The 26,924-nt window shown below is 41.5% G+C and overlaps 1 protein-coding gene across 6 annotated transcripts; it reads right to left on the bottom strand.

Annotated features, from left to right (window-relative positions):
- Positions 1-424: 424 nt before the first annotated feature.
- ptpn20 (protein tyrosine phosphatase non-receptor type 20) lies at positions 425-26,864 on the bottom strand. 6 transcript variants are annotated; one of them, XM_044213102.1, is made up of 47 exons: positions 26,722-26,864; positions 23,848-23,995; positions 23,483-23,646; positions 22,511-22,576; positions 22,233-22,412; positions 21,999-22,074; positions 21,416-21,496; positions 21,113-21,188; positions 20,706-20,859; positions 20,397-20,468; positions 19,991-20,165; positions 19,613-19,748; positions 19,362-19,500; positions 19,102-19,254; positions 18,704-18,889; positions 18,432-18,594; positions 18,058-18,325; positions 17,877-17,956; positions 17,135-17,212; positions 16,939-17,046; positions 16,673-16,789; positions 16,307-16,515; positions 15,966-16,067; positions 15,612-15,705; positions 15,003-15,088; positions 14,324-14,495; positions 13,611-13,822; positions 13,018-13,116; positions 12,385-12,905; positions 10,838-11,471; positions 9,901-10,071; positions 9,589-9,763; positions 9,283-9,493; positions 9,155-9,192; positions 8,782-8,868; positions 7,989-8,050; positions 7,459-7,620; positions 7,129-7,378; positions 6,561-6,667; positions 6,313-6,395; positions 5,765-5,901; positions 5,528-5,676; positions 5,139-5,229; positions 3,609-3,943; positions 3,276-3,491; positions 2,660-2,722; positions 425-2,564 (listed from the first exon to the last, which is right to left on the bottom strand). In XM_044213102.1, exons 2-47 carry the CDS (start codon positions 23,969-23,971, stop codon positions 2,454-2,456), a joined length of 7,173 nt encoding a protein of 2,390 aa, XP_044069037.1. In that variant the 5' UTR covers positions 23,972-23,995; positions 26,722-26,864; the 3' UTR covers positions 425-2,453. The 6 variants fall into 6 exon arrangements, 5 of the variants coding, with proteins under 5 accessions (XP_044069037.1, XP_044069040.1, XP_044069041.1 ...); XR_006379764.1 differs by lacking the exons at positions 425-2,564; positions 2,660-2,722; positions 3,276-3,491; ... (1 more) ...; positions 5,139-5,229; positions 6,313-6,395 and having other exon boundaries at positions 5,537-5,676; positions 26,722-26,847; XM_044213103.1 differs by lacking the exons at positions 425-2,564; positions 2,660-2,722; positions 3,276-3,491; ... (1 more) ...; positions 5,139-5,229; positions 5,528-5,676 and having other exon boundaries at positions 5,883-6,006; positions 26,722-26,847.
- Positions 26,865-26,924: the final 60 nt, after the last annotated feature.

The following is a 26,924-nucleotide window of genomic DNA, read 5'->3' as shown; positions in this document are numbered from 1 at the left end:
TGTGTGTGTGTGTGCAGGGGGGTGGGGTGGGGGTGGGGGTGGTTGTAGAGATAGTGCCCAAGGGCAGCAGGAGTAGACAGCAAGAGAACGAGAGTACAGAGAAGGTGAGGGAGTAAATCTGCTCCGTGGCTTCCCCAAGCATCAGGTTTATATGTGTGCGGAGCGTGCAGTGTATTTCCAGGGGTTTCCATGCTGTCACAAAGACCCCTGTGAGACCAGCTTATTTACCCTGCAGTAAAACCCGAGAGGGAGTATACCCTGCAGTAAAAGTGGAGAGGGGGCTCAGTGGAATTAGATTTAGGGCCGCCTCCGCCTTTCTGTTCTGTGTGTGCCGTTAGGGAAAACCCAGCCGGCTGCTCTTGTTCCGTTGTTCAAGTTGAGTTATGTTGTGTTCAGACTCAGGGGGTGTTGTATAACATGCAAACAAGTTTCAGAATAGATTTTAATTAAAGAGAGAGGTATTACATTGTTCTCAGCTATTGGTTACATAGTGGCTTGTACAGTGACAAGATATTAATTTAGCATAAATAAGCAGTTGTGCAATTAAGGGTTATTTCATTCCACTATTCCACAATGCTATTGCATAAGCACTTGCTTGACTGTACAAGATGCATTTTCACAGATGAATGCAAAATGTGCTTTTGTTTGTTCTTTCAAGAATAATCATTTTCCAAGATCTGAGGGAAAAAAACCATATCAACAGGATCTCAAGGAGAATATGAACTTGCACATAACAAAGTGTTACCTTTTGCTCGAAACCAACCGACCAGCACTGACTGAAAAGATCTTGCATACACTTTACAGAGGCTGATGGCTCTGCAAAGCCATCCACATGGCAAAGGTACAATACTGCATATGTCTTACCGACATGCTCCAAACAGTTTGAAAGATGTTATCGGATAAGAGGTTGACATTCTGCTCTCCCCTCCTCATGGAGAGTATTGCTTTGTTACATTCCACATTTTGATCATGTTCAAGTCATTCAGTCAAACTCCAGGCTCAGACTTCTGCACTCTAAGAGTCTGCATGCAATACGAGAGCTGGTGTGTGTGTGTGTTTGTGTGTGATAGCAGCTAAAAGAACAAAGCTTACAAGCAGTTACATCCAAAGGTTGAGGTTCAAACCAGCAGCTATAAATCCTCTTTGATCTGTGACTTTGAGATGCAGCTCTGTTGCTTTGTACATCATACAGTATACATCTAAAGTGGCAAAACGGAAAGTTTGTAAACCTCATAATATTTTTTGCATTTTTGGCTGAGTTTGTATTAAAATAGCTATGGAATACAGATAAAGGATGGTGTCACATAACAAATTACACCTAAAAGTCTAAACTAATTATTTAAGTGACATTTAAATTGGTCTTGTACATTTTACAAAATAATCTGAATATTTAGCATTAACGCCTCGTAAAAGAGTGAATTGAAAATGTATTAATTTATCCAAACATTTGTTATGTTAAATCATTCTTTATCTGTATTAGGATGTGCAAGTTGTGATTATGTGTAGTAAGACTTTCATTGTGATAGTGTTTTGTATAAAATGGGCCCACAAACAAAAAAAGATTGACAGGCGGTGTGCAAACTTCACATTGTTTCTAAGTTACAATTTAACAAACTAAAAGGTGAGATGCAATCCTCCTCTGGTTTGGATCAACCAAACATCCTCCTCAGACCACAAACAGACTGAAAGCTGCACATTCAATCTAACCACCGCCAGGTGCTCTCAAATCAGTTTCTTGCTCTTTATCCCCGACCACTTGTGAGTGGCTCAGGGTCAATGTGGAGCAAGCGGTGTAAATCATTCCAAGGCACTTGATTCTTTTCATTTCTTTAGATGATGAACTGTAAAATCAATAGTGTTCTTTTGCTAATGCCCTTTTCTCCAGGGTACAAATGCACTTAATGAAATAACACAATGCTTAATCAAATGCTACTCATCAAGGTCACAAACAGATACTCCCTTTGGTATGATAATCTTACAGTACACTTGTGCACGTTTATCTGTCAGATAATAGATGTGAATATTACCAGATTTTAAATTCCATGCAATATGACTTAAAAATGAATGCCATTTCAAAATTAAAGGACACAGAGAAAAATAAATGAGATACATTCAAATAGTGAGACAAAATTTAAAAAAGATGCTAAAGGCAGAAGGCAAATCACTAAGCCTGAAAAGGCAAAACAACCTCAGTGATCTAAATTAAACTGACATAATCACAGCACCGAGAGCACATACAAGAACAAAAAAATTTGAGTTGAAGTCATTGTCACTACAACGGGCCTCAACGCAAAGTATCAAAACAGAGAAGAAGTACAGGTTTCATATTATAGCTAACTAAACTAAATACAGCCAAAGAAAACTGTTTCACCAGTCTATACTGTGATAGACTGCACATGGTTGCTCAAACACAGTCTGTGCTTTACAGGTAGGTGAACTGGAGGTGGAAAAATTCAAACTACTTTGTGGTCTCTGGGACTTTCCGGTTGCCATTGGTTGCCGTGAAGCTGTAAAATGCCCTGTAAAACCTCCAACCAAACTTTGTAGCAGAAGAGATACTGTTCCTGAAACGAGAGACACAAAGGGCATGTCTAGCTTTTGGGAACTGTCTTATTTTAAAGCTTGAACTTTGAACTTTAACTCTTATGTTGGCACTGACCTTGGTTTGAATCATCCCATGCCGCTGAAGCCTCATCTCTTTTACAATGTCGCTCACATTAATCTGAAGACAGAGACAGAAGGTTGTTAGGCACAACTACAGCATGTGTGTGAACAAGTCTATAATTTATATCTAATATCAATAATAAATTAACAAGACTAAGAGTCTACAGCCATGCTAGCAGACTCTGCAAGCACAGTGGTGATTTGAGCTAAATGCTAATGTCAGCATGCTAACAATAACAATGCCAATCTGCTGATGTTATATATATATATAAATATAATGTTTACCATGTTCACCACCTGATAACATTTGCTTATAAACAATCCATCCAATACATGTCGAGACATTTCACTGAAAAAATGTCAACCTGCAGGTGGCGCTAGAGGAAGTCAGGGGATCACCAATGTCAGTAGGATCCATCCTCTGGGGACCATGAATGTCTGTACAAAATTTCATGGCAATCCATCTAATAATTATTGAAATATTTCAGTCTGGACCAAAGTGGTGGAGAGGGCGACATTGCCGTCCCTAGAGCCATACCACTAGCATGGCTAAAAATACAAAATGGTATGGTAAACTTATTAGTTGACCTAACAAAATGGCTTCCACTCACAGGCAAATCGTTCTCAATGAGGCTGAGGAGAATGTCAGTGCAGATGAGAACTCCTGTCCGTCCGATGCCGGCGCTGCAGTGCACAGTGGCTGGTCCCTTGTGGTGCACCGCCCTCAGGTAGCGGATGAAGCGAACCAGCTGCTCGGAGCTGTGCGGCACGCCGTGGTCAGGCCAGTGTGTGAACTTCAGGTGACGGACAAAATGGGTCTCACCGGTCTGGAATAACAATTTAAGTTGAAAGTTTTAGAATTGTTCCCCTTCAAGCAGAATTTCGAAGTTTAGAGTAAACCATAATATTAACGACATTAGACAGGCAGGCAGGTATTCTCTCACCTCTGTCTCCACCATGCGGATGACCTTGATGTGGAAATACTCCAGGTACTGTTGGTTCTCCAGGTGTAGCTGGTACCTGCTGGTGTCCAGAGGAATGCCTAGCTTCTCTGGCCAGTACTTGTGACATTTTGTCCTTCCCCGTTCTACTTCCTGGGTCATCATGGCAATGACATCAGATTTGTTTTCCCAGATCATCTGCCAGAAAGCCGGCACTGTGGACGGCAGAGGGCCCTGGCAGGAGATGTAGAAGAACTTTTCATCGCCAACTTGCAAGCGGATGTAGCTGGCGTTGATGTAGTCCTGGTTGTCTCCAACGGCAACACGGGTTTCGTCATCTAAAGAGACAGAGGAAAAAAACACCCTAAACTGCATGAATTCATAATTGAAATACACAAATTACACCTCCAGCAGCATCCTCCCACATACAGAATTACAGATATTCCCTGTTTTCTCAATGTTTGATAAATCCATTCATTTCTTCATCATAAGCAACAGACACTGCTTATCTTGTTGTTTTGCCAAAAGCACGCAATCTAAGTGTACAGTAAATAAAGCCAAGTAAACAGCTCTGAGGTCTGGAGTCGGGCTCAACAAACCAGCGCTGTGAAGAAGTTTGTTGATGATGAGAGGGGTGATAGACTGAAGGCAGTTAGGAATGTTTTCTGGGTTAGTTCCCCACCTCCTGCTTGTGAGGTCAAAAAAGCCACAGATTGGAAATCAGGCATTCCAAATAAAATAGTTAAAGGCTACAAGCAATGGATGGGATCAGTAAATAACATGCCCTTTTTTTTGGACCTTTTGCACAAACAGCAGTTGTAACAGGCTGCAAGCAACAAGGCATTTGGGGCAGTGGTTGAGCTGCAACTCTGACCCTTTTCATTGTAACACACTCTGGAGAAGTAAACACTCCTGTATGTGTGTCTGTGCATATGTGTGTGTGTGTGTGTTTTCCAGCTTGGTTTACATTAAGAACGTCCCTAGTGCTAAATGTCTGAGAGATTAACTTTTTTTTTACCACAATTTAAGCACACACACACAGACACACACTTTTTCCTTTCATCCTGTCTCTCTGTATTTACCCCCTGAAATTCATATTAATAATGCAGTTTGTAATATTATTTTCTCCAGATGCTGCTTGATTTATTAAAAATATAAATCCCAGATAATTTCATGGTTGGTAACAAATAACATCTTCTTCATCATCACATACTTGGCTGACTCCAAGAAAATTATAAGTGCGGCACCAGTGAAATATTGATACTAATGTAGAAAAGGATTTGTTGCGCAGACATTAGTTAAGTGTTGTAAACAAATATCTCCACTCCCTTCAGTAACAGTCAGCTTAAACTGAACGGCTAAGAAAAATGCTAACAAACAGGCTCTCTTATAAATGCCAAGTCTGTGAGTATCCAGCTTTTACAAGCTTTAGCTCACCAATAAAAAACTCCAATAGGGGAACATAAAATGAAGCGCAGAGGTTTGAACAAATGGAGAAAGTAAAAGTTAAAAGAAGTCGTCTTTCAGACTTACAGGGTAGGATGTCTCTGTAACGGTTCTTATCTCTGTTCTCAGGGGCTTTTCCCACCAGACAGTTGTCAGAGGGCTTCAGATGCTCCAGAGCCTGAAATGCACAACATGAGCACAATAACAAAAAGAAAATGTAATCACTGCAGCTGGATCACAGTATATTTGTCCATAAAAATAGTCTAAAACTGCAATTTTTTAATAATGACAGAGTATCTGTGTGTGTGTGTGTGCAATAATAATAATATTAACCTCCTTTGTATGTCAGGATCAATATGGGACAAGGTTAAATGGCACATTAACGGGTCAATGTGTAATTTTACCCTTTGTTAAGGCAATTCTACAACTATGAATTACACCGACTGGCAAATGTGTACATTGTGACACATACACACCATGAACTCTTTGACCAGTTCCTGCTGGTCCAGTTGATGCTGCAGAATCTGGATGAGAGCTTTGACCCTGGAGCCTGAATACTGGCTGGTCTTAGCCGGGCTAATGAGAGCTAAACTGGCCAGTTCCTCCTCTGATACAATGGGTGGGCCTGAGGAAACAAAAGAGGAAAAGAGGAGGACAAGGGTTTTGCTCAGCATAGGTACAATTTTCACTCACAACAGTAGAGGAATAGACACCTGTTTGGCGTGAGGTCATTTCCCGACCGGTGGCGTCAAATACATCATCATCATCTTCTTCGCTGCTCCAGCCGTCTGACTGGGTTTTCCGGATGTCTTTGCAGGACTGGTCCAAAAGTTTGGTCACAATCTGTTTCCTGGGGGAGTCAGGGGGCAGGGGTGAGACCAGACCATTTTTACACTCCGGTAGGAGGGGATGAAATCATGCAAGGCTGAGCTTCCTTTCCCTGCGACTTTTCCACCTAAAATACAGTATAGACAAGAAGCTAAAATGTTTTTATACTTCTGCCATATCTTTTGTTTTGAGGCTACAGACTATACACTTCCTAACTGTTACACTATTTTTTGTCTCATTGGGGTTCACAGCCCATAAGCAACAGTATGTTTCCCAAGGTGGTGTTTTATTTATTGCTCTCTGCTGCTCCCTTGTGGTAAAGAGTGGAACTCCAGAAGACCAAAACAAAAGAAGAAGCAGGAGGAGGAGAAGGGCAGAGAGGAGAGGAAATAAGTAGACAATACCAGAGGAAAGTAGTTTGGGAAGTTACTACCTGTCAGAAGCTCCATGCAACATGTCAGTGACATTGAGGGATGGGCAGCAAGCTTGATGAGAAGGGGTGCTGTTACAGCTCTCCTGTTCCACGGACAAGATGACAGAGCAGGCACCACACAGGAGGAGCAAGATGTTAGTAGTAGAGGTAAGGAGGGGTATGATTTAATTTAAACAAAAGTTTACATCATAATTATGAACCTATAGTTCATGTACTTGTGTATGTATGCTTGTTAGTGTGCATGTTACCTGTTTAATTGAGGTTTCATCTGTTACAACAGTCAGTTGGCGTGGTGGAGGAGGTGGTGAGGTGAGGAACACATCAGCTTCAGTGACCACAGGGTCTGAAGTTGCCTCTGAAACAATGATAGTAGGACACAATATATTCAGTTAGGGCTGTTTTAAGTCCTCTGAGGTGAGTCCAAGTAAAGTCAAAAGCAAATTGAAAGCCAAAATATAAATTTTACAATAGTTTGAATGCTGTCCATTTAAAAGACACAGCATCTGTGTTTCAGTGTATAGTCCTAAAAATTAAGTATGAGTATATAGCTTTGCAATTCCTGCCTGGCGCTGTCTTCTTTTTCTTTTTTTTTAATGTTTTGTGATTTTACCACATCAAAAATTTAAATTCTTAAGTCAAGTTTTTAGGCAGTGAAGTCTCAAGTAAGATAAGTAGCACATCAGTGAAGTCCGAGTCAAGTCTCAAGTCCTAATTTTTGTGGCTTAAATCTGACTTGAGTCTCAAGTCTACAGCTTTTTATTTATTATCCTTCTAAAACTTCATGATAAAAGGAAAGAAAGTTGTCAGAGATCGTACCAGGGGGGCGCTCAACTGGCTTATTCAGCATGACGTCAGGTGAGGAACAGGTATCAGGGCTGGACACAGGAGCCGGCTGCTCGGCTAAAATAGCTTCAGTCTGAGCTGACATGTTGGGCGGTGTAGGTGACTCGGAGTAGGTCAGGGGCAGGATGTCTCTGCAGATGGTGAGCTGTACACTGCCCTCAGCTTTACGCAGGATATCCACCACCTTACTGTAGCTCAGCCCGGACACAATCACACCGTTCACCTAGAATATTCACAGTGAGGATCAGGGTTTTTCCCACTACGAGGGTAATAAAACAGACGTAGATGCATGATGGTTGTTACCTCTAATAGAATATCTCCCACTCTCAGCCGACCGTCCTGCTCAGCTACTCCACCAGAGCAGATTTCCTTTACTCTGAGCATGCTGCCATTGGTCCCCCCAACCAAAGCAAAGCCAAGGCCTCCTCCTTCTGGTTTTGTGAACTCCACTTGCATGATGCAACTCTAACGGGACACAAGGAGAAAGAAAACAAGAATCTGAAGGAATCAGTGGTAGGGGAAGAATGAGTGTCAGTTACTGTCAGTATTATTCCAGTGTATTTACAGAAGCACCTTATGTTCTGCAGAAAAACGTCATTACGTTGTTAATGAATCAGGTGTAAAGAAAGCCTGACAGACACCCCCCAGCAGAGAATGCATTCGCAGACTGACACACAGTAGACTCATGTTACAGTGTGTGTTTCAACAGACACTTCAAAAGATGTGTAGTTAAAAAAAATAAATAAATAGAGATGGCAAGAGGTGACAAAAATAACTGGGTACACCAGAAAGAATGAGCTTTTGGACAAAGATAAATATGTTCAGAAACTTACATCGTGTTCTTGGGTGAGAGAGAGACATCGGAAATTTCCAGCAGTCCTACACACAGCTTCAACTGAAAAAACAAGAAGAGTTATCATTGAATCAGCAGCCAATGCAGACAAAACATCTCCAGATATTGCATCCAAAATTATGTGTTCGATAAATCAAGCCAACGGAACTTCCCTTCTGTAGCAATTTCCATCCATGCGACCATTTTCAGCCAATGGAATTTCCGCAACAGACACAGAGAAAAAAAAACCACACACACCAACCTCCCACCTCTTCGTCCATTTTGAAAGAGAAGTGTTGATGGGTACGTCTCTACTACGACAGGTGAACAAGGCTGGTCTTTTCAGACTGACCCTCTCCACTGTCCCTTACCGCTGCATGCACCATCACCAGGCAACTGAGCTACCTGCCCTGTAGACCACTGGCTGTATAGCACTGTCTGTCTGTGTGTGTGTGTGTATGATGGCTACAGCCCTGCAGTCCAATACACCAGTGGAGGGCTGAGGCTTGCTAATTATTAATCCTGCTGTGAGAGCCCAGGATCTGTCTGTCAGCATTCAGATCACACACACACACACACACACACACACACACACACACACACACACACACACACACACACGCAGCTACAAAGAGAACAATCTTTCAGCACAGAGCTCCGGCTTCTCTCGCAGACAAAGGAGCAACAAGCAAAAGGGTGAAAGGGAACCAGTTATGCTGCTGATAGAAAACATGCAAGAGTTCGGAGGAGATAGACACAGAGGAATAAATGAGGGAGAGAAACAAAAAACTCGCCATCTTCGGTAGGAGAGTCTTTCTCTGGTGAGACAGGCTCTTCAAAACGAGTAAAGAACTTCCTGTCCTTTTTCCAGTCAAAGAGACCTACAAAAAAAGATTAACTTGTTTAGAGATGCACTACCATAGATTGTACAAGGAACATTTTTGTATGACAGGTGCTAAATCACAAAAAATGTACAGTAATTACTTGCCTTCCCAGAACTCAGAACGCTTTCTGGTAATGATTGAACTTAAATTATCATTGTTCACTTGAGCACAAACATATCTCGTTTCTAGGCAATCCATCAGTGCATATAAGAACCAAACGTATGTGTCTTTGGATTAACTCAAGCAGGTGAAACCATCCCATAAATCCTTAAGAAGCCCTTACCGTTCCACTTAGCCTTGGGGTTCACTGGCTGGTCTTCTCTGTGACAGACACAAACAGTAGAGTCATTCAAAGAAACATAAAAAACACCTATTTCACTGTCTATCTCTCTAGCCTCTGAGGGCACATACCTGATGATTTTAAGTTTAACTTTACGAGGGGCAATCTCACAGGCTTTGACTGCATCCTCCAGGGTCATTCCCAGGGTGCACCTGCCACAGATATAGAGGATCTTGTCATTGGGTTGGACACTGCCCTCCTCGCTGGCTGGGGAGCCTGGCACCACCTCCAGACAGTAGATGCCCTGCCATTTGCTGCCAATGCCTCCTGTCAGCTTTATACCTGGAGAGGAGAACACACATATAGTAGATATAATCAAATAATACTGGTAATGTGCTGTGTCTTCAAAATGTGTGAAAATATGTACAGGGCCCCACCCAGTTGTCCTGAAGGTGTCTTGTAGAGAACTATATCAGGCAGGCTGTCACAGGAAGGCGCGGCCACCAGGTTGGTAACTGCCCTCCCCAGGGTCATACTCAGTCTTCTTGGAGATGACCTGAGAATCGTCATGGCAACATCATCTGCCACACTGGTAACATCATGCCCATTTACCTGGAAACAAATGACAAAGAAATTGCTCACAGTCAACTTGACCATCACATACTCTACACAAACAGCTCACAACAAAATGATGTTTTTAAATGAGCAGACATGTACAGATGTGTGTGCATGTGTGTGTTTGTGCATACTGTGATGAGCCTGTCTCCTGCCCTGAGTCGTCCATCTGCCTTGGCTGGGTTGTCCAGTATTTCCTGTATGTAGTAGCAGTTGTCTAGCTTGCTTCGAGTGATGGTGAACCCAAAGCTTCCACTCCTGGACTTGGTCAGAATCACTGTCAGCTCAAACTCTTTAACCAATCCCTGACAGCCAAGAAACAATGACAATTTATCTATTTGACAGCTACAGGAATTCTTCAAATAAATGTAACAGTAAAGACATAACTTTCATGTTTAAGCTGAAACTTTCTTGAACTTTGTTGTTGTCTTTGGTGAAACCTGTGGACAGTTCCTTTACCTCTAATCACAGATTTCTCATCAACTAACCATAATAACCATAATATTTGCTGTAAATCAGCTATGCAGAGGAAGCGAGAGGTATGGAAACAGCAGTGTTTTGGAAAAGTAGCTGCATGATGATAAGGTAGGCTAATGCATCTGTTATTGCGGCTCCATAAGATTACTAACTATGGTACAGCAATGGTGAAACATCTTTTATATAAAGTAAAAGTTTTAATATATGTTATATTGTAGCGTACATAGCTTTTTATTTAGCATTAAATGTAGCATACAAGTGATACATAAAGCATATGAGTAACAGTGTAGGGTTTGGTAAATTGGATTTATGCTGAGAGAAATTTGGAAACATTATACAGAATTAGCTGAAATCCTTGTAAGTGCTCTTGTTTCTTTATGTTGGTTACACAGTGGCATCACAATGTTACATGTAAAAAACAGATTGAAAATGTCCTGGTAAATGCTTTATATAGATTTTTTGAACCTGCAAAACAAAGCCAATCTATTCACCAAACGTCATAGAAATGTTTTTAAAAGTTTTTTGCTGGTAGATAAATCTACTGGGGTAGAAAAATGTAAAGTGAGCCAACAACACAAAACATCATAAACTTGCCTTTCTACGACTCTCTTCCTCCTCCTCATAATCCTCTTCATCATAATCATCCTTGTATTCCCTTTCTTTCTTCTCTGGCTCTTCCCTCAGCTGTGTGTGGGCAAGAGGGGGCTGCACTGTGGGTAGCACCGTCGGGGTAGGTGGACTGGCACAGGGAGGCACAGAGGGGGTGACCTGGGCTGTGATGGGGGTCAGTGGTGGAGCAGGAGGCTGGGGTGGAGGCACCATAGGCCTACTGATCTTGGAGATGGCTCTGCAGTGACTTGGAATAAACCCCTGCTGGATCGGGTGGTGCTTGACCTTCGGTGGCTGTGTTGTGAGTGGCTGAGATAGGTGGGCTAGGGAGCAAGTGGTCGGGGTGTCAGACAAGAGGCTGAGGGGCGAGGTGGTGGTAGTGGGGATTTGAGGGCCGAGGCTTGGCTTCTGAGCGCTGAAACTAGAGGAGCTGTTGGAGGTTTGAGAGCGGAGGGCTGTGAGGTTGGTTGTTGGAGTGTGAGTGGCCAGACTGGAGGGAAGGCTGTGAGGAGGCTCTAGTGTGGAGCTTATGGTCAAGTACTCTTCATCTGCCATGATAGTGAGTCCATTTCCCATCACGCAGTAGGTCACACTTCCATCTGCCTCCTCTCTGACTCCACTGCAGATAAACAAACAGTGCATGCTGTATATAGGGTACATAAAATAGTACTTTCAAAGCTTCTATCCCATTCATCTATATTAAATGATGTCCAAATGAAAGAACAGAAGTCTGATTGACCCAACACATTACTCGCACCAACATGAAACAGCCAATCAGAGCTGCTTTGTGGGTTGGACGTTTTTTTTTTTTTTTTAGGTGACACACTGCTTATGTCTTTAAATTAAAGAAACCATGAAAGGGAAACTGTAAATATTAAATCAGGATACAAATATGATTTAGATAAGATAGGACATTTTAAAATGCAATTAATAATTCAATGATTAAAGATAGAATAAGGAAATATGATTATTACATATAAATGTATAAATGCATCATTTGATAATAATAATAATAATAATAATAATAATAATAATACTAATAAAATATATATGATATAATAAAATGGCTAAAATTTTGATGGTACACTACAAACTCTAAACACAGCTCACTCCATAGCTGCTCTGATGTTGAGGACAGCCAGTACAGTTTTGACTGAGCAGGACTCTTGGTCAATGAATAGGTCGTAGGTGGGCACGATTTTGCCAAAACTGTTAATTATGCCAATATTCTGGCAAAAGAACATGCATTATTACTGTGGTACTAATGCAGTACTAAATATACGCCTGGACATGGGAGACTTGGATAATCCTGCTGAGTAGTTTGAGACTGTTTTGTTCTTAAAGCAGTTCTCAAGTCAAATCCATTGTTGCAGAAATAGCTACAATATTTGCGGGCTCTATTTTCTGTGAAACATGTAAGTACAAACTTTTTAATTTGGCATGCCAGGCTACAAGAGAGAATTATTGATACAAACATTTTTATTATTGTGTAATATAATAGTTTTCATGTGTGTCTACATCTGATACATTACCTGGCATATACATAGTTCGAAGCAGTCTTAGGACAGACATCCATAAGCATCACAGTTGAGCCTGTTGTTGTTGCAACCTCCTCTTCCCCGTCCTTGTTCTTCTCCTTTGCTTCTACTTCCTGTTGTTCCTCTGGTTCCCCGGCGAATGGCTGTGACTCTGGTGGAGCAGGAGAACCAGAGGCAGGTGAAGTAGGTGATGCTGGGGAGGCAGGTGAGGCTGGTGAGACTGGTGAAGGAGGTGATGTAGGTGAGGTGGGCGACGGGGGTAAGCGAGGAGGAGATGGGGGAGTCTGGTTGGCCTGCACGTCACCGTTCAGACTCTCCTGGGTCTCCGGGAGTGCTGGAGGTGCAGGAGGTTCTGGGCTTTTCTCTGCTGTGTTGGTCAGACCTTCCTCCTGGGTGGGAGCCTGGGTCTGGGCACGTATTTTAAAATCATGTTGAAACTTAAGGAGCTGGCTGTAGTCCTCTCCTAGTCGGATGTCCAGAGACCGTGATCGAACCTCACGGAAGAGTGCAGGACTCTGCAGAGTCAGACAGGTGGTAAGACGGCCTGTCTGGATAACTGGGTCTAACTTAGGTGTTTTTTTCAGTATGTACATATATGTGTGTACACTTGTGTGCGTGTGAACTCACCAGTGTGTTGTCATCTACATCATATAGTACTCCAGGACCTGGTCGGCAGATCAACAGATGAACTTCAGATGGAGCTCCACGTAGCAGGAACAAAACCCTCTGAAACAACACCAAAAAAACAGTGTGCGTTGGTGTGCAAATCTATTCAGTTGTAACATGTTTAAATGCTCCTGTGTGAATGCCATTGTAACTCCTTGGCAGTACACAAAAGATTAAATGACGCTATGACACAACCAGCTTGCTATTTTCGGTAGTATGAGATTTAAGGATTAGTGAACCAATGACGTGGCCGAGATCTTAAGAAAGACTCACCAGGCCATTTGCAATTATTTGTCCACAGAAATTCCCTACTGTGCTGCCACTTTTGAACACTTTTTAGGGTTTAGTTAGCACCTTGTAAACCAGTCTATTCTTGTTAAATGTTTGACCACATTGTGCACCCACTTTTTTTTTGTCTCTATTTCAATGTTGGAAAAAAGATCAAACAAAACTACAACCACAACAAAACCATTTATGAATGTGGAGATTCACTGTTTGTTAACTGACTGGTAATAATATGGATAAATAATCATTGTAAAAACCCCACACCCTACCTGATAGGAAAGATCCTTAACAGGCTCTTTGTTGACAGACAGAATGATGTCTCCCTCTCGCAGCTGGCCACTCTCTAGCGCTGGTTGACCTGGGAATAGACGTTTGATGCGAACCACACTGCCACGGTCTGGCCCCGAGTGCAGCTGTGAGATGTTAAAGCTGAAGCCAAGTCCAGACAAACTCTTCTTCAGTACCACTTCATGCGTGTTTTCTAGAAAAGAGAAGAGATGGAGGGGAATCTTTAGGGGAGCATTAATGTGTGTTGTGTAATCTTTAAACTGCGATTTGGTACATTGTGATCAAAAAAATGTTTATCAATCCTTCAAACACACATATCTTCATATGAGAAGTATTTATTTTTGCAGGAATATCTCCAATGACAAAATCTGACACGCTCTTGTTTTTCTCTTCACATTTCTTTGTACCATTTCCAGTAAAGAAAGGAATGCTTTGTAGAGATGAGTAACTGTCTCTTTAACTAAGATGAACAGGCAGCTTCAAGGTTTTAATGCATGCAGTCTCGGGGGACTGAGGCAGCGTCAGCTCTGGATAACTCTGACAGCAACCACAATGTAGCTGTCAGATGACTCACAGTAACCTCTGGGCCATGTGTGCAAGTGTGTGTATGTGTGTGTGTGTGTGTGCGCCTGACACTGTCTATCTTTTCTTGTTTTTTTTGTGAGCGTATATGCCCCTTCCTCTCCCCTCTCACCATCAGTCACAAAGCTGTAGTCCTTGGCGCGACCACTCAAGGTCGTTTCCATGGAGACTTCAGTCCTGGGGGGCTGTGTGTATGATGGACTGTGGGCCAAGGGGGGGCAGGGTGAGTCAGGTCTAGGCTCCAATATCACTGTGGGCTCCCTTTCCAACAGCAGGCTCACCACCTATGGGGAATAGATGCACACACACCCCCTTTATGTTCAATAGTTTGTACTTCAACATGCACCACCATAGTAGGCACAGAAAATAATATACAGTATCAGCTTAGAAGGAGTTAATTGCTTCTTTAGATTGCTGTAGATAAGGTTGAAGGGTCCAACAAGTCCTTGCAACTAAATGATAAAATAGTGTATTCCAAAACAACTCATATGAGGGTTGTCTGATCTTTCATCCCTTTATGGCTCAGTTAAGTTTTATGATATAGCAAAGTTTAGGTAACTAAAACTACTTCGATAAGGTTAGGGGAGGATTGTCATTGACTGAGGATAGGAAATATGTTTTGATACTGAACATAATCTGTTGTTTAAAACTGTTTTCTGGGGAGGACAGTCATTTTGTACTGATATTAAAGCAATCATATCAGAGATATAAGAGAAAGTATGTTTGTGTGTACTTGTGTTTTACTGCATGTGCATGATTGCATGTGTTTGTGTGCATGTGTGTGTGTATACCTCCCCTGTCCTCTTCAAGCACTCGACAGCTTGATGGTGAGTCACACCCCTCAGGTTGGACCCATCAACCTCCAGTAGTCTGTCACCTGTCATATGCACAAACACAAATCTCATCATCATTAGCAACATCAATACATAAACGGTATGTGTGTGTGTGTGTGTGTGTGTGTGTGTGTGGTTGATGGGCTTGTCAACAAATCTAGAAGTTGTCTCTGCTCACTGATGCATGAACTAAGCAGACACAGACACAGCACAATGGCTCCAGTGACACACCCATATACAAATAACTGACAAATTAAAAAACAATGGCAACATTATCATAAACTGCCCCAAGAACAGCTTCTCTACTCCTTTACAGGTTTTAGACCTTTCATCTTAGAGGGTCTGGGCACCATTCTTCAATTCACATTCAGTTATTTAATATTAATTAATGTTCAAAGTTGAAAAAACTCACAGATGAGAAATTGCAAATAAATGACAATGGCTTTTGCTACTGTTTTCCTACTTAGAAGTTGAGTGAACATCCAGCACCAATCAAACCTTTACATAGCCTTTCAGGTTTTTGGCAGCCACCCGATCACATATTGAGATGACAAATAAAAAGATTACCGATCTGAATGCGCCCATCCTGTTCTGTAGCACCTCCAGGCACCAGACTCTTGATGTAGATGCCGCCATATCGCACGTTGGTGTTTATTCCTCCCTTTTAGCAAAATAAGATTACAAAGAAGTGATTAGTCAATGTCACAGGCCTCAAAAAAACTAGATTTAAATCAATGAGGGTAAACAACAGAAACACCTCTATGTTTAATGCAATACAGTTCATTTACAGTGCAACTCAACGCACATTGAAGGCAGGATTTATTGCAGGACTGTTGTATTAGACTGCATTAGTTTCACCTAGATGTACCTAATAAACTGGAATGTATAAGGTAAATGCTGTATAAAAAATTGGAAACTCACAGCAACACTGATGCCAAGACTACCACTGCTTTTCTTCAGCTCCACTATAAACCGCTCCCCACTTTTCAAACTTAAAATAGAGGGGGACCTGGAACAAGCATTCTGGTAAAGAGCAAGAAAAAGGTAAACAGAAAAAAACTTTTAGATTGAGAAAAGCATAAATGAGGACATTTCTCATGCAGGTGAATGAGTTTTATCACATTAATCAGAGCGCTTAATCCATTTAACAATTAGAACTGGTTGAAGTCTTTTATCAGCTTTGACCTCATGTTGACAACTTTGCTTCCATGGAAACAAAGTCACTTATCTCTAACCAATGTTAGCTGAGCGCTGGCTCTAACCTGGGCATCATGTATTCGCACGACAGGAATGTGAAGCCTCCTGTTCTGTTTTGGGGTTGCCATGTTGGACAGAGTGATGGCATCCTCCAGTTCCTCCACGGCAGGGCGGTAGTCTGTGCCACTCAGAGTGGTCTGTGACCCAAAGCCCCTCTCCAACGCCAAACCCAGAGTACTTTGACTCAAGGAACTCTTACTGTCCTTTAGAGACTCTGATAGGAAAACAACCATGTGGGATAAAGTACCTCAGTACACATACAGGTTGTATTAAGTGTCACTACTATACATAGTAATGGTTTGACAATGATTTATGAATATTTGCATGACTGTATGGACCTCTCAGAGGAGAAAGCATTGAGCAGATCTTACGTTTAGGCTGGGACACAATGAGCTCCACCTCTTCAGGGCTGCTCTGTAAGATGGCAGCAGCGTCACTGAACGTCACTCCTTCCAGACTAGTCTTATTTAAGGAGATGAGACGCCCACCTGGAAAAATCAACAAATCATTTTTAAAATCCTTGTTACAGGTTATCATGTGTTGCCCAATTTTGTCTCTGTCTCTAGCAATGTTACGTTGTATGTCAAGATGTGAGCCAGTGTCTATGTATCCAGTTCCCATTGTTGGTGCTTCGTACCGGGTTTGATTCGTCCATCTTTGTCTGCAGGCCCATCAGGCACAATGGAAGCAATGAAGATCCCAAGGTCAAGTTTACCTGTATTGTCCTCGCCCACAATCACAAAGCCTGAAACAGGACCAGAGAGGAAGTGAAGACAAAAGCCTCCTGTTAAAGAATCAGATACGTTGGACTAAGTCCACATTAATGAACTCACCAAAGCCCAGTTTGGGATCTTTCTTCAGGTTCACACAGACTATCTCTCTCTCTGGTGGGGTCCTGGTTGGTGTATCAACTGCAAAGCACATGTTTTACACATGGTAAATGGGTAACTGTAAATTAATTTATATATTTTCTATACCTGGTTATCGTGTTCAGGGTCACAGGGGCAGGTCAAAAGTCTAGCAAAGGGTTAGCTCACATAAACGGACAAACACATTCACACCTATGGGTAATTTAGAATTTTCACATCACATAATCTGCATGTCTTTGGACTGTGGAATAAGCAAAACACACATTCTTGTTGTGACATGACAGTGTTAACGACTGAGCCACCATGCCTCCCAAATTTCAACATACAGACGAGTGACAAATCAAAGAAAAAGCCTCAATAAATGGGAAGAGAAACAAAACAAGTGCAGATACTTCCATACAGGGCATCATGAGGGGCCACCGAATGGTTTAACGAGTATTAAAATGTAAATCACATGTTATGGCCTTCACAGTCAAGATCTCCACCCATTTAAACACCTCTGGAAGAGTTTTGAGCAATATGTAAGACAGTGCTCTCTACCACAACCATCAAAACTCCAAATGAGGGAATATCTTTTGGAAAAATGAGGATTAAAGCTGTTCAAGAGGCTCATGTTGGCCCAACACCTTACTAAAGATGCTTAATATTGATTTTTCCTTTAAATGTCACCCCTCTGTATGTGTTCACAAAAACTACACATATTGACCTCGTACGGAGGAAGAGGCTTCAGAGTCCTGTTTCTGTAGTGAGACACTGGACATCATTCTGGGAATCGGCTCTGGAGTGCTGCAACAAATGTGCACAGTATTACACAACTGTTTTCTTAATGTTCACAGATAATAGGTTTCTGTACAAAGAATATGATTGTTATTATCATCAAGGGCTACCTCCAACACTGTCGCTCTTTCATGTCCCTGAGGTCTCCTGTATCAGGGAGCTCCTTGTTCAGCTCGCTGCTCATCTCCCTCTTCATCTCTCTCTGCTGGCGCAGCCGCGCCTCCAGCTTGGCAGTCAGGTCGTCACAGGACTTGGAGATGGAGTCTGGTTGACCAGGTGTCAAACCTACATGGTTCAACATGCCCTCTGAGCAGGACATCTGCTTTAGGCTCAAGTTACGACCCTGGTAGACAGACATGTACTTATCCATGTTTTCATCTGGAGAAACAGAGAGGAATCAGGTGTTATTATATTATTTGTCATTCTTGGCTATGACCTTTGTGAGCTGCCTTCTTTTAATATGTAATCACTAAAATTTTCCCACCTGGAATCATGGTGTGGTTAAGTTGTCGTGACGTCATCTCGCTATGAAACTTGTGCTGTGCTGAGCAGAGGTTCAAGAGGTACTGTGCTATTTTTGAGCTCTCTGTTACAAAACAGTGCTTCTTCCCGCTGGGCCCGCCACACTCTATAATCAGTTTACGCCGCTGAAAGACAGGCACAAGTCATCATACATTTACTTTGAGCTTCATAACAAAATGAGCTGCACTAATATCTTATTTAGCAAAATCTGACTGAGATGCCACTTATTTTTACCCCAGTGGATATGGAGTCAGTTTCCCTCCAGAGAAAGCGTCTGGTGACAGTCCGGAGGTGGTTCTTCATCTCGTACACGATGATTCCTTTGGCACAGACTCCCAAAACCAGCTCTCCCACCACTGGTCTTTTCTCTCTCCCCACACGGTGAAACATAACCCCATACTCCGGTAACTGCTGGGCAATCTGAGGGGTACATAGTTTTTTAGACGGCGTGTGTGCATTACATTTTAAGTTGTAGCCATTTATTTTATCACCCATTTAGACTTACAGGAAGTGCAACAGTAGAAGTATCATAACAAGAGAAAAGTAAAGGAATAGCCAAAGAACTAAGTGAGCTACTGGATAATGGAATCTGTGTTTTTGTGTGTGAGTGGATGCACTGATAGTCTGGATACCTTTAGGTACTCTGTTTCGGCCTCTTCAGGGAGCATCTGAGCGTGACTTGCATGTAGTCTTGGCAACTCTTCCTTGACATTGGGCAGGGCCAGCTTCTCCAGCATCCTCTTGGACACATAATGCTCTGGCTGGTAGTAATTCTTACCATACAACTAAAAAGACACAAAAAACAACAAAATGTGCTGCCGTGACACACACTGAAAGATGATGCTGGTATTTAAAGACAAGACAAGAACATTTTTCTTTTTGTCCTCGGTACCTCTGGCATGTAATCTCCAAACTCAGCCTGCAGAGCAAGAGCAACCAGAAACAAGCCTGTCTCCTCATTACAGTAAAGTCTGTCCTCCAAGATATCCTTACGCAGCTGTAAGTAGTATTGGTGACGAGTCAGTCTGTGCCTAGGAAACATGGGGGAAAAAAGTAAGTAAAAAAGTAAAAGCAGTTTTCTGAACTATGTATTTCTATAAATGGGTTTACTACATATAAGTAAAACACCAGTAGTATACTTACAAAATGAAAGATATATCATCAACAAAATATTTGACTCGAAGAAACACCAAAAAGGAGGATATGTGCCCTTTTTTCCAACTGTCAGGTGCAACTTTGGAGATTTTTGTTTCATGCTCCAAAAAGAAATATTCATCATCTGCAGAATGACAAAGAAAAGCCTCTTTAACCACAGACATCTGAAGTGACTGAAACAACAAAACATGCATAAAGAAATAAACAACTTTGTTGTTCTCTTTGTAAATTTATTTTTTTGCCAATTGTGAGGGCATAATATCACGTTGGACTATGAATATTTTGAAATAAATTTCTATTTTGAATGTTTGCTGTGCAATCAGTGCTATCAAGATAGGTTAGGTCCCATATAATATGTCCTCTTACCATCTAGGAAGGCAAGACCGAAGTAGAAGTGTTCCACCAAGTTTGCATGAGCCACCACCATATCAAACACATCTCTTGCTTTGGACTTAATGTCACAGCGAACCACCATGTACTGTCCGTTAGGCAGCACTACAGTCACTTCTCTCTGAGATGAACAAGAGCGTCCCTTTCTGGACTGTGGTAGACACACACAAACACACAGACACACATGGACATGAAAAAAAAACCTACAGACACACTCGCATACATGTACATAAATATACAAATACTGTACATGCAATTATGCAAACAGACATTTAGGATGCACGAAAAGACAAGTTCACATATTGTGAAAACAAGCAATTTACATTAAAATTGATTAGAAGCAGATAGAAACAGAGGAGATGAACAGAAATGATAAATTTACCACAATGGATCCTGGAAGCTCGAGAACAATTTGTTGTTCATCTGACATTCTGACGAACTCAGGACCCAAAACCTGACAAAACAAACATTTATAATATAAAATCTTGAAGCAGCAACACATCCGACAGGCTTTTGTGCCTCTCTAAATGCTCTGCTGTCTAATGTTAGAATGAAATTTGACCCTCACCCGCACTAAATACTCTTGCTTGTAGTACAGATCCACAACATACACTTTTAGTTTATGTTCTACAAAAACATTTCCCTTGCATTTATCTCACTGAAAAAACATTAAAAAAATCCCTGTTCTTACCTTAGCTTTCCTCTGGCTCAGGCTGAGCGAGGACTCGCTGAAGGTAATGGAAGGACTTTGAGATCTGCCTGATGTCTTGGGAGAGATGTCGTGGTGGGGGCTCCTACCAAGCCAACTGCAGTTGCTGTCCCTGTGACGAACCCCACGAGGGAGTCTGAGGGGAGAGAGAGGGTTTGGGAAGGACGGATTGTTTAATAGCTGTGCAGACAAGTTGGAAAAGTCAAACTCTGAGACAATGTCATGTCCCCTCAAAGTCACTACAGACAATGAAGGAGCGCGAGAGGAGAAGCGGATGGATTTATTTATGTTGACGTGCACACACAGATAGCTCTAATAATTGAAGAATCTTCCTCTAACTACAGTACTGGTGGTGATGGTGTGTACGTATGCATGCATATAGTACATACCTGTCTAAAGAAGATTGGTACAGCATTGTGGGAGAGCTCCTTGGTCTTTGTCTCCAAGGTCTCTGAGATAAACTCCCTAGAAAACAGACATAAAATGAGAGCTTGCATTGTCAAAATACGCATCTAACTGATGGAACACACATTAAAGAGAAGTTATTGATGAATATTTTGCATTTAATTAAGGATTACATCCACACACCAGAGTGAGGGATTTTGTTACGTGGACACAAAACAAATTATTTTGACAGTAGTTAAGTTTTCCTTCTTTCTATCATCTTTTCAGTTTTGGTTTCAAATGCGTACCTGACTTTGAGTCAGAATCTGTTGAGTATCTTCTCCCCTCAGCACTCCCTTCGCCGAAGTCTGAAAATGGCCCTCTCTTTCCTGTCAACCAGGTAAGAGATGAAAGATGACAACAATGTTTGAGTCCTGTCCATCTCTGTGCTCCGCAGAGACACTGAGATGTTTGGCAGGCACTGAGGCTAGCAGAGGCTTTAGTCCCAGAGGCTGGAGCATCCACACTCAGTATGTGATTATTGGCTCTCGCAGGAGCCTAATCCTGGGCTTGCTTTAGGTTAAGATTTTAATCCTGTTTACCTGTACACTGTCTTGAGTCAAAAGAGCAATGACTGCCACTACTTTCTGTTAATATGTAGACAACAATTTCTTAGAGGTCAAATTGATTTATGATGTCAAAATGAATAGAAGCAATAGAGCAGAATAGGACACTCCTCTGCAATACACGTATTTCCCAGTGTTAAGCTTATATTCAGCATCAAAGATTTCAGGTCAGCTTTCTCCTCTCTTATGTGATGCTTTGGATGCTACTTGCATTTACAGTACAACACGTTTAATAAAACTCAAGTTTATCAGGATTCACGCTCACCATGAAGTCTCTCTCTGATCATCTGGCTCCTGCCACTCAAAGGGACGTTACTGTCTGGAAGAGAGCCATGGTCCATCTGGAGGAAACGAAACCACCACTATTTACAATTATTTTCATCATAATGCAGTTTATTATGCAGTACGCCTTTAAATTCTGACACATACACAATGGTCCTGCAGAGAAGCTGAAATGCTCACAGACAGGAACACACTGTAGGTGGATATCTAGACTCACTGATTCATGAAAAACCTCCTCCACCAGCTGTCTGATGACTTTGGCGGGTGGTGGCAGGATGGAGGCTTTATGCTGAGATTCGCAGGCTTCCAGGATGGAGTTGAGATTTACCCTGCGGTGGGCCAGGTCCTCACACATGCTGAGGAGGAGGCTGTTTAGATGGTCACTCAACTGGACTGGCTGAGAGGAACGAGAGTGGAAAATAATTATAATAACAGAGGTGTGACACTGTGATGGTTCTGAATTAAGAATTACAGCTTTGTATCGGGGGTTCCCACCTGATTTTGAGGTAGGTGAAAATCAACTGACCAGTAGAGAGTCATACCCAGTGAATACACCAGCATCTGTGCAACAAAATTAACTGGTTAACGACAAGACAGACTGAACATAAAATAAAACCATTTGCTTTTACATGCATACGTATAATGTTTGTGCTCAATGATATGTTTTTTCTATAATAATTTATATTCAACCCTTGCACCATAACTAAAACCCTAACCTGAGCGTCAGTCGTTATCATTATGGTTACATACGAACAGAAATGATATGAACGATGTGTGTGGTCATTTCTCGGTAAAGTGTGGAATTTGGGATTTATAGTGCGGGACTACGTTGACACACAGCATCTTGCTGCGTCAAGCAGGAGAACTATAAATTAAATTTCATCCAACAAATTGTGAAGGAATTGATATAATGATCAAACTATGAAGAAAAAGGCAAAGGGTGACATTTCCTGAAGTTTTTAAAGGCACATTTCTCTAACATAAATGCTTATCCCTCTGTGGGTTATATAAATAGGACATATTGTGATTACAAATTTAAGACATTTATCAAGGCAAATTACTTAAACGTGTGTGTGAGACAAGCACACACATATTTAATAACTTTCCTGTATGTACAAACATTCTAATTATTTGTTTAAGGGGTTACTTTAGAGTCTTTTGTAAATAAATGTTAATAAATCAGGGCTCTGAAGTGCAGAATTCAGGGCAGAGGTTCCTTTGCTCAGTCACTAGATGGCGAGCTTACACCTCAGTCGTCCTTCAACTCCTAACAGCCTAAGATTTTACACTCCAAGGAGACACATCAGGAAATAACAGCACTCACTTGCAATCATTCCAAGCCACCACAGAGCTTAAAGTTAATGATAAAAAAAGAACAATATGAACTGATACTCTTTAGTCTTTGACAAGTCTGCCATCAGCTTTCATGTGAGCTATTAGAACAGGTACGAGGATGTATGCACTGACCCTCTCTATGGCAGGTTTGGTTGAGCTGGCACGGCCCTGCAGCATCTCTGGAGCAGTGAAGGTGGATACCTCATCTGATAGGCCACAGTTCTTAAATGCTAAGGTACCAGTGGCTGACAGCAGCAAGGAGGTGGGGCTTATGATATTACACATATTGTTCTGACCTGGAAAAAAGTGGGAAGTCCATAATATATATGATTCTGATACAGTTCTACAGTAAAGTCTTACTGAATGAAACAGAAATACTGCAAGATATATTAAAATGTTTATGTTACATTTACATTGCAGTGACATAATGGTAAGTTCGCATTAAGACAAGCTGTATGTGCACCTACAATAAGAGGAGGTTATCTAAAATGTTTTACCCATATAGGAGACATCCTCTAAAGACTCTGCAGTGCCCAGCAGCAGGGACCAGACCTCCTCCTCCAGCAGAGGTCCCCCTCGTGCCTCCAATACTTCAGCTAAAGTAACAAATGTGCTGCTCATCCTGCACACATTCCCAGCAAGCACCTGAGGATGTAACATAGTACACATACATACATACAAAACACACACACGTACAAACCCAAAACATCACCTATTAGAGCCTTTGTTAAAGGTAATATTACTAAACTTTTCTGGCTTTTACTTTATATACAAATCAAACATCTACAGGAGTTTAATGAACATCTTACATGTCTTTCACCACTCGCTAAAACAATGTAAACTCTATATTGAGCCGTTATTCTTTTCTGGGTGTCAAGCGTGTTATGCTCTCATCACCTTCACTACACGTTTCTGCTTCATCTTTACTGTTGTCGTTACAGCCTGTCAACATTATTTTGTCTTCGGAGACAGTTATGAGAAATAGTTCTGAGACACTTTGCAGAAAAAGACAGTTCTTTGCACTGGACTCTGATTAGATTATCTTACTCCATTAGTCTCACTGCCTCTCGCTCTCTCTGCCCCTCCCATTCTGTAATAGGCTTTCTTCTTACCAGAGGGCAGTTCTGAGGGAGCTCTGCTTCTGGCACCAAAGCAACTGTGTCATGATCCCATGTTAGTTTGTTGTCACATACTGTGCAGGTATTACCACAACTATATACAGTTGAGAATGTGGAGGGAAAAATGAAGCCTGACCTGACAGACAAAGGATGCTATAGGAAATGCAAAGACAAGCTTTCTTACATTGAACATTGGTCATGTTTTTGCTATGCGTCAGTTATATAACATGCATAATACATATTATTTTGACTATATTCTTTTTACATTTATATTTAAACATTTTAGCTGAGGTAGATATTTACATTAAAACTGAACCAATCTCACAGGAAAATGTCTATATCATTCAGATCAATGCATTCTGACAAAGCACATTCCCCCAATTTTCTAAAAGACTGTATGTTCTTGTAAATTTGGGCAGATCACTATTTTATCTAGAACACCCAGTTAGACTTGACCTGAAATTGCCATAATTTTTAGAAGATTACTATAAAAACTAACATGAACATTTCCATTAGTAGCTGCCTCAAAGGGCATAAATAACTGCAACATTCATTTTTAAGGACAACATGCTATTTTCTTCCAGGTTAATAAATTTAACTACATTTTCTCAATTACAGAAGACAGAATGTGGTTGTTCCTGACGCATGGTAAAGGCTATGAAACCCAACCATTGTGCTTTTTATTCCACTTGATCTGTTTTTCTATTATGACGGTCTGTTCCTCTAAATGTTCCTGAGCAGTAATACAATAGGCTACTCACAGCCAACCACATAGTGTACTGAACGAAGCAACACGCTTCTGCTGATACAAACCAACCCAATTACTTTAGGTCTGATTAAATCCTTCGCTTAAACTGAATTCTCGGCTCCTCGGCTTGTGACACCCAGATTGTCGACTGAATACAAGGAAAGCCATTCAAGATTAAGCGGGTGGCAAAAAACAAAAATTGTGAAATTGTGAGGTCATGAGGTTTTCTAAAACTGCACAAGTTAGATCAGTGATTAAATCAATATATTAATGAAAAATATAAAATCAGTCTACTGTATCCCTGCATGCATTTGTCGTTGTGATGTAGAAAGGATCGAAGAAGAAAGTAGGAACCCTGCCAGGTGCTCCCACCCATCCACTCTTGAGCAAAACTTTAGCAGCTGCACTCCCTCAAAGTGGTCTGTCTACAGGTGTAAAGCGACTGCAGTAATGTTGTGAAGCCATACACTGCTGCAGGGACCAACATAGAAACCTGGTTATTTGTTGGTAGTTATATCGACACCACACTGTCACACGTTGCTGGATTTCTGTGTTGTGCATATAACAACATGGCTTTCACGTCTACATTTGGATGTTGATTGGCAAGACCAATTTTGACCGCTCCTGCTTTCTCTCAACATTAACATCGAACCTTCCCATTAATTTCTCAAACATCTGCATTCCCTAAATCACAACCTTTAAAACTTCATAATTAAGGTGGAACTATAAACTATAAAGCATAAAGAAAGATCTCTCATGAAATTGCAGGATGCCTTTTGCTGTCCCAACTCTTTTTAGTATCTAATAATCTGATGCTGTGTCCATTTTACACACCAGTTGCCACTGCATACCCAATTTTTTTCTCCTTGGCTCACTGGGCGTAAAATCATCTTTATCCTCCTAGTCATTATGCTGGGACTAAAATGCACAGCATGCCATGATTTTAATGAACCAGTCAACAACTAGTCTTATTATCCTGTTACAGACAAACCACCTTACTCATCTATTAAGCAGACAACCACATGATGTAGACACAGACAGAGGAGAAGCTGTACTGTATTCTTGGGAATTTGGGACAACGTGCTTCTTCAAGATCTAGGTCTCCTACAGGCTTCTTTCTCACTACAGTACAAAGTGACAATACATTCCCACGTTCATGTATCCTACCATGAAAAACAAAGTATGATAGTATGGACATTAAGCTACTGTGGTCAGAGTCCAATTTGTGTAGCTACAGCATAAGCAGGCTCTAACAAACAACAAATGTCATGATTTTTGTCGGCACAGGCCTGAATATGCATATACTATGCATTGTATGACTCTTAAAGGTAAATCTCAGTACAGTCCAGTGAATGTTTAGCTAGGGTTAGTGCCTAAAGTGAATATGCATCTGAAATCTCTAGTTGAATAATAGAACAAATGTATCTAAACACGAAGACACCCACATCAACTGTCAAACAACACTGTAGGAAGGAGGAAGATGATAAAGAATAGCTCAACATTACCTGGTACCATATGTAACCTATGTCAGCGGTCTGATCCTTTGTACTATCTTCAGTGCTCCCACTGATCCAAAATAATCCTTGTGATCATCGCATTGCTGCTTTGACGTCCTCTCAGTAAAGGCTGCTCCGCTCTGGCAGGTAATTCATCAATGACATTAACTATACATGGTGCCCCATTCATTTGCTCACCACCAGCGCCACGC

The sequence above is a fragment of the Siniperca chuatsi genome, linkage group LG11 (assembly GCF_020085105.1).
Source record: "Siniperca chuatsi isolate FFG_IHB_CAS linkage group LG11, ASM2008510v1, whole genome shotgun sequence".
Lineage (NCBI taxonomy): Eukaryota > Metazoa > Chordata > Actinopteri > Centrarchiformes > Sinipercidae > Siniperca > Siniperca chuatsi.
This window is presented reverse-complemented; position numbering and strand designations above follow the sequence as displayed.